The sequence below is a fragment of the Strix aluco genome, chromosome 3 (genome assembly GCF_031877795.1).
Source record: "Strix aluco isolate bStrAlu1 chromosome 3, bStrAlu1.hap1, whole genome shotgun sequence".
Lineage (NCBI taxonomy): Eukaryota > Metazoa > Chordata > Aves > Strigiformes > Strigidae > Strix > Strix aluco.
Genome location: NC_133933.1, coordinates 125,038,505 through 125,046,467, shown reverse-complemented (window position 1 = coordinate 125,046,467; position 7,963 = coordinate 125,038,505). Strand labels below are relative to the sequence as shown.

At 44.3% G+C, this 7,963-nt stretch overlaps 1 protein-coding gene across 1 annotated transcript; it reads left to right on the top strand.

Annotated features, from left to right (window-relative positions):
• Positions 1-3,563: 3,563 nt before the first annotated feature.
• On the top strand, positions 3,564-7,429 carry MRPL19 (mitochondrial ribosomal protein L19). Its single transcript, XM_074820178.1, has 6 exons — positions 3,564-3,686; positions 3,938-4,049; positions 4,489-4,607; positions 5,148-5,282; positions 6,119-6,300; positions 7,090-7,429. The coding sequence occupies exons 1-6, from the start codon at positions 3,599-3,601 to the stop codon at positions 7,303-7,305; spliced, it is 852 nt and encodes a 283-aa protein (XP_074676279.1). The 5' UTR covers positions 3,564-3,598; the 3' UTR covers positions 7,306-7,429.
• The last annotated feature ends 534 nt before the right edge of the window (positions 7,430-7,963 follow it).

Genomic DNA, 7,963 nt, shown 5'->3' with positions numbered 1-7,963 from the left:
CCCAGATGTGTCCTAGACCTGAAGTAGCTGTCTCTGAACTCATTCTGAGCCAACACTGGTACAGCCTCTCAGGCATCTCTACATCAGAAACATATAACCCATCCCTATCTGGCTAAAAGCAGCATGCGGTCTGAGAAGGTCAGTTCTTCAGGATTTCATGCTTACAATAAAGTTGAGCTAAAGCACAGAAAACAGAAATTAAAATGGCTCAGAGTCACAGAGTCACAAAACACAAGGCAGGTCTCCTTCATCCCAGAGTACTCCCTAAGCATCGGCTTTTTTTCCTCTAATGAATAGAACCATCATTCAGTAAAATCTTTAGCAAGGAAGTCTGTTTCTACATAGGTCCAAGAGGGATCAGTTATACTGTTGACCTGAGAGACAATATGTTGTCTTTACCGATAGATCTGCAAGGACACAAACATCAGGGGAGGAAGGCAGGTCACTGAAACGCCCATGCCAAAAGAGATTTGGTTTTAAAATAGGCTGTAGGTGGGAGTATGTCCAGCTGAATAAATGAGTGAACCTGACCTCTCAGTGCAATGCTGTGGCCAAAAGGCCTACCTCAGTACTGGATATAAACACAGCTGAAGATGGGGAGCTACCATATCTCCACACTTGGGATGACTGTGAGCACTGCCATGTTCAGTTTTGAAACAAACAGCTCAAGAAGGATATTGAAATACTGAAAGACTTCAAAGACAGTAACATGAAGGATGACATTTAATGGACAACCTTGGCCACATCCTATTTCTGTAGATGAGAGGGGATCAGGCTAAGCACTATTTTCTACCTGTCTGAGTTGTCTTCCCAAGGAAACTCAGATGCTCAGACAGGGAACTGCAGTGCATTTTGGTGGGAACAAAAAAGAGCTGCAGGGCACAACATCCCTAGATTGAGTCACAGCTGCCTAGGCATTGCGGAAACACAACTAGAGCATGCTCCATGGGACATCCCTGCTCCTCCAGGGTAGATTTGGCCAAAACTTCTTATCAAAAAGAACTTGAAGAGTGACTTAGCCATCACTACCTGAGAGGAAGACACACACTCAGTAATAGGAAGCCATAATTCAAGCTGGGGAAGCAGTCACAAATAAATTTTGTATAGTAGTAGTAAGGAACCACAGGTGAGCTTCCGCAGGACCTGACAGGGGGAACTAGAAATATGCTCAACTCTAATGAAATTAATTCAGAGAAGTCCCAAAGTCTGTTTAATCTTTGCCAGGTCACCTGAGCACAGTGATACCTTTAATTTATGAATTTTACCTTACTCCTAGAAGCATTTTACAGGAGTCATTAATTCATGTGAGATCCGTATTTTCATAGATTTTGTTATACAGGTAAGAAAAGTAGGAAGGCAGCCCTTCCTCTATGCTATCTGACAGAGTGAAGAAACTCAAGGTGAGTGCCTTGTACCTGTATTTCAAACTCAAGAGAGCTGTCCCTGAAAAGAGAGACCCAAGAACAGGGGGTCCACCATAAGGAAACAGCTGTCTGCAAAGTCAATCTTTATAACCTGCACTTGTGCTCCTCAAAAATGTAAAGCCAGGACACACCTGACTCACTTAGCCAAGCAAACCAGCAGTGCCTTGATGTCAAGGTGCCTCAACAGGTCACTCGGGAACTAGACAAAGGGTGCAGGGGCAAGGTGTGGGGCCTGTAGGGCACCTCAAGTGAAGTGAGGTTCACTTATAGTAACTTGGGAAGCCCTGAGCTCAGTGCAGTTCCAGCCTGTCAAGATGGTCTTGTCAGGCTGCAATCAACAGTGGTCAGCCAAGGAGTTAGAAATGGCTCCCTTACACTGAAGCACCCAATTGCCTTCAAAGACAGTTCTTCAAAGACAAATCTGCAGTTTTCCGAGTTGTAACCCACACATCTCCTTACAGCTGTTTTGGATCTCCTCGATCACCATTAAGTTATTTGACTTACTCTGATATGCTCTGTTCCTCACCCCCCTGAGATACATTCTTCTGCCTTTTTAATAGTGCTTAAGTAGTGACAAGAACTTAAAAAAAGAGAGAGAAGGAATCTTTGCTTCGGACGGTGTGCTCAGCGTTGGTGGAGACTTTTTTGTATTTTAAGGATCAGAGTGCCCTCTTCTGTCCCATCCATGTCCTGATTAACTCCTGTGTTAGATCCAGCAGATTATCGAGAAATACCACAAATTGTCTTCTTCACACCCTACCATCTTCTAAAGCACAGTTAGGAAACCAAACTAGAAAATAACTCTCATTAATGTAGGGGCTCAGGCAGGCTAGAAAGTCAGCTGCCACAAATAAAAGGGACTGGGGGAAACTTCACAGGCAACATGATTGATCAAATTAGTTGATGAGGTCAGGCATATTTTGAAGTGAATCTCTGAGGAGTTTAAACAGTGGGGTGATATTTATAGGTCCACACTCTGTATTTAAACTTCACCTTTCTTCTGCCTTTAGCCCAGCGACACACAGGAAGCTCCAGCTCTGCAACCCAACGCCATGGCACCCACCGTTCTCCCCTTCCATGTCTGCTTTAGGCCCGGGGGTGCTCTCTGGTCCTCCTTTTGGGTCCTTCTCCCTGACCTGAAATCTCCTTGAGGAGGTGAAATGAGCTACTTTGTTCCCTCCCACCCTTGAAAGGACACTTGGCTCCAGCACCAACTGACCCCTCTCTCTGCCACCGCCATGCTGTGAGGAGGCAGCTGCAGCAGCCTGCTGCCCTTTGGGTGCTGCTCGAGGCAGGGGCCCCTCCCTGGGGCAGGGACCAGCCATGGGCCCATGGACCCTCCAGCAGGGCAGGCCAAGGCCCTTTCCTCACAGAATCACAGATCACAGAATCATCTAGGTTGGAAAAAACCTTGAAGATCCTCCAGTCCAACCATTAACCTCTCACTGACCATTCTCAACTCCACCAGATCCCTCAGCGCTGGGTCAACCCAATTCTTAAACCCCTTCAGGGATGGGGACTCAACCACTGCCCTGGGCAGCCCATTCCAACACCCAACAACCCCTTCTGGAAAGAAATACTTCCTAATACCTAGTCTAAACCTTCCCTGGTGCAACTTGAGGCCATTACCTCTTGTCCTATCACTTGTTACTTGGTTAAAGAGACTCATCCCCAGCTCCCTGCAACCTCCTTTCAGGTAGCTGTAGAGGGCGATGAGGTCTCCCCTCAGCCTCCTCTTCTCCAGACTAAACAACCCCAGTTCCCTCAGCCGCTCCTCGTACGACATGTGCTCCAGACCCTGCACCAGCTTCGTTGTCCTTCTCTGGACACGCTCGAGTCATTCAATGTCCTTTTTGTAGTGAGGGGCCCAAAACTGAACACAGTCATCGAGGTGCGGCCTCACCAGTGCCGAGTACAGGGGTAAGATCCCTTCCCTGTCCCTGCTGGCCACTCTATTTCTGATACAAGCCAGGATGCCATTCCCGTATGAACCGGGCCGCCCCACGGGCAGGTTTTGATGTGGGAAAGGAGGGCTCAGCGCCTCCCCGCCACCGCTGTAGGGCAGCGCCGCCGGCCCCAGCTCTGCTTCGCGCCTCGAGCTAGTTCGTCCCGCTGCGCTCGCCGTAGCGGCGCTGCGCGCATGCGCGGGCGGGCCGGACGGCGCCGCAGCCGCCATGGCAGTTGCCTGTGGGAGGCTGTTGCCGCGGAGTGCTGCCGCGGGGGTAGTGGGTCTCGCCGCCGCTCGGCCCGCCCTCCCTGGCAGTGAGGACCGCCCGTACCCCTTATTCCCTGCCTGCCCGGGGCCCTCTTCCCGCCCGTGGCGGGGAGCGGCTGCCCGCGGCCTGTCCCCGTCCCTCAGCGCGCCCCAGCGCGTTTGCCGCGGGAGCGGGTGGGGGTGTCTCCGGTGGGGGGTGCCCCGGGACTGCTTTGCGGCGGTGGGATCCCGAACTGCGCACTATTGGGGCAGTTCAACTTGAAAACACGGATTTGTAAAAAACATTTCCTTTTTACAGGGTGTTTTTCTTCCTCAAGCTGCCGCATTAGCAGCGATGGAAAGCCAGCAACATTTCAGCCTCCTCCAAAGCCCATCATTATCGACAAGCAGAAGCAAGGAGAGGAGAGGAGGTAGGGTGTTCTGGTACTTCTCACACTGGGCCTGTGTTCAGGTCTGCTGTCAGGCTGGTAATTGTGTGAGCACCGCCTTAAAGCTCCAAGGCGTTATTGCACAAAAAGTATTTGCAAAATTCTACCAAAAATAATGTATATTGAAATATGCTTTTTAAAAAAACTCTTAAAATACTGTAGAGTTCCTGAAAGCAGTAAAACAGGAAAAAGACTGTATAGTTCTAAAGACTTTTGCAGATTTGTGGGTGATATGTGAGGTTTTTCATCTGTTAAAGGCATGCATCTCTTCAATAGGCCACAAGGTGGCAGGGACATCGGTCCTGTGTCCGCCTTTGGCTTAGACCTTGAGATCAGCCGTAAGTGCCTACATTACTGTTTGTGAAATGGAGCTGCCAAATGCTTTTGTTTTACACTTACAGAAGTTTGGATTTTCTTACAGGTTCTTGAGCCCTGAATTTATACCTCCCAGAGGGAGAACAGATCCCCTTAAATTTTACATAGAAAGAAAGGATATGATACAGAGACGGAAAGTCTTCAACATCCCAGAGTTCTATGTTGGTCAGTAACAGCGCTAGAACTTTCATAATTTCATCAGTATTTTTTATAGGGTTGGATGGTAAAAGGTGTAGAATATCGTAGAACAGCACAGCATCAGATATGTTAGATCAACTAGTATGTGTTTCTGTACATACTACTTAATATTTTAATTCCATATTTACATTCAGTTTCCATTAGAAGTATAATTCTAATGAGTTTCTTATGTGTTTTTTAAATCCTGGCACTTTAGCGTTTGGTTTACCAGTAAATCTCAAGAAAGCAAAATACATGAGATTATTTGTATTCAGTTTGCATAATGAAGAGTAAAAGATAAAGGTGAAGGTGCAAAGGTAGAGAAGCTTCATAGTTAACCTGCAAAATCTCTTTAACACATGAATTCAGGGCACATTAGAAGTTTATTCTGTTTCTGACAGTTTTCATGGAAAATAAAACATTTTCAAAACGTACCTAAATGCATGCACTTTGTCTGACTCTCTTCCCGTGTTTTGGTGTGTGTTTACTTGAACAGACTGTTTATTTTTCGTCTTTTTATTTTGACAGGGAGTATACTTGCCGTTACTACTGCAAATCCATATGCCAGTGAGAAAGCCAGCCGGTTTGTAGGCATCTGCATTCAAAGAGGAGGAAAAGGACTAGGCGCTACCTTTGTCCTTCGGAATGTCATAGAAGACCAAGGTGGGTTTTTAACTGTGGCAATTATGCTGGAAATGTTAAGCAAAAAATGTTGTGTGTGTGAAGGGATATCTGGTGTAGAAATTTAGTCCACAGAGAGGGTGACAGTAGATTGAAGTGAAATTGTGAGTCTGCCTATGAGGGGATACTGCAGGTTTAAAACTCTATACACAGAGATGCTAATGTGCCATATATTTGAAGGTGTACTTAGTGATTTTTGTTGCCTGTATACGTTTTAGATCTGTATTCTGAGGAGACTGAATGTGACCCACAATGGTTGTGGTTATTGAGCCTGGGAAGTCTTCTGCCAGCCATGTAAATACTAGCCCCATTTGAGCACTGTGTATTTGCATGAACTGGGGATGTATGCATGAACTGTTTAATAAGCAACAGATAAGCAGCGTTTTGTAGTAGGTTCATGTTCTGGTTTATGATAAAATGGGGGGAGATGCAAATACTGATGTTCTGAGAGCAAATATGAAAGGGGTGGGTGTCTCTTTATATATATTACGCATACAGTGAGAGAGACAGTAACAGCCCTTAGAACGAAAAGGGGGTGAAGTTTAAAACCCAAGCTCATCTTCCTTAAATTCAAGCCATTCAATGTCGCTTAAGCCATACTGTTACCAAAGACTTGACTTACAAAAGAAATCTGCATTTGCCTGTGCAGACACAATGCACATGTACAACCATGTGTGCACGCAGCACTGTATAGTGTAGTTCTCTGTATAAGTAAAAAGCAGTTCTTGAATAAGGAATGTATAATACTGAAGAAATACTAATTTGGTGTTAGTATTTCTAATGAATTTGTTCATTAAACCAGACTTCCTCTCTCTAAGGTGTTGAAATATGTTATGAACTGTACAGTCCTCGAATCCAGGCGATTGAGGTTCTGAAGCTGGAAAAGAGGCTGGATGACAACCTGATGTACCTGCGAGATGCCCTCCCTGAATATAGTACTTTTGATGTGAATATGAAACCTGTGTCTCATTTAGAACATGAAGAAATTCCTGTAAACAAGGTAGGAGTCGCATGTTTCAGAGGGAGAGTGGAGGATCATTTAGGTACCTTTCGTATCTGGCTGATATCCTGGAAGGGCGTTAAACAGCTCTTTGCTATGTTAGTTACCGGGGTGACAAAAGTATACAAAATAAGGCAAATCTTTATGCCATTTCTGTAGTGAAAGAACCCTGAGAATGTTATTATCTACCATCCTCAGTAGTTAATTTAGAAGACGTGCAAAGAGAGGTAGCCTCCACATGCCTCTATATAACACTGTGCAGAGAGGAAAACTTTTTCTTACAGCAGTGTTATTGTTAATGTTGTTACTGATTTGGGAGTGGTACGTGTCAGGAAAGAAGGTAAGAAAGATTGGAAGAGTCAGCTAAATCCACATCTTGGAGAAGGTCCAGTAACCCACAGACCCTGTCACAGTGTTGTCTGGTAACTCAGTAACTTACAGGGATCCTTCCTCCCTTTCCCTATCATGCTGTTTTTCCTTAATAAGGAACAGAAGTAGAACTACAAAAGATGAGTTAACTTCAATTTATGTGTCAATTTAAGGACTGTGTCATACCTTAGGACAGTGTTAATTAAAATGCTTTACAAGATACTGTAACAGTCATGTGGACACAAAAAATTCATTTTCTTCTAACAGTTTGAAGTAGTAATTCCTTAACATGCTGACAAATTGGTCTGTTTTACTTTCCTTCTGTTAGAGCAGCAGTTGTCTCACCTTTTGCTAAGCTCACAATCAAAATTCTGATTACTTGATATCTTTTGATTTTTTTTTTTTAATATTTCACCCTAGCTCCAGGTACGAATGAAACCTAAGCCGTGGTCAAAACGGTGGGAAAGGCCAAAGTACAATATAAAAGGAATAAAGTTTGAGCTACCTGAAGAAAAAATGAAAGAAGCACAGAAGTGGAGCAAGCCATGGCTAGAGTTTGATATGCTGCGAGAATATGATACCTCAAAAATAGAGGAAAAAATTTGGAAAGAAGTGAATGAAGAGCTTAAAAAATAATAATAGTTTTTGCAGTCTAGGAATTACTGAGAAGATTAATATTTACTTTGAATTTATTGTATGGAATATCAGTTGTCAAATTTTGTATATACACTGGCGCAATAAAGTTAACCTTTCCAGAAGATCTCAAAGTGTACAAACTTTGTGGTTGAACACTAACTTTCTGTTCCTGAAAACAGCCCCTCCTTTCTCTGAGGAGCATAATACTGTGTTCACCCCTTCTTTGGAAATGAGAAGCCTCCTTTTTTAAATACAGTTAACAAGAGGGGTTTGTATCACCCAGTCAAGTTAGTTGTGTTGTCCTTTCCAAGTACTTGTGTTACTTCTCTCTTTACAGACTAGGTAGCAGCCAGTTGTAGAGCTGCTTGACTCAAACTTCAGAAACAGGCTATAGCAGGGAAGTAGACATGTCTGAGCCAACCACCCAGAGTAAGTGCTGTTTAGTTTTCCCATTTAAAGAAAAATGTTTCTGAGAGAGCAGCAATACTGATCTGACAACAGAGCAAATACAAATGCTCTGAGATCAGTTTTAAAGAACTGAGACAGTTTAAGCCAAATCCTATGTTAGTGTAAGGTTCATGATGAAGTGCTCACAAAATGTCAGAGTAGGTTCTCAGTACAGGACAACTGGTTTCATAAAACTATTTCCATAGTAGGA

Coding starts and splice junctions, on each gene's coding strand:
- MRPL19 (XM_074820178.1), top strand. CDS start 3,599: ATGGCAGTTGCCTGTGGGAGGCTGTTGCCGCGGAGTGCTGCCGCGGGG. Junction 5,283..6,118: donor GAATGTCATAGAAGACCAAG/GTGGGTTTTTAA, acceptor CCTCTCTCTAAG/GTGTTGAAATATGTTATGAA. Junction 6,301..7,089: donor AAGAAATTCCTGTAAACAAG/GTAGGAGTCGCA, acceptor ATTTCACCCTAG/CTCCAGGTACGAATGAAACC.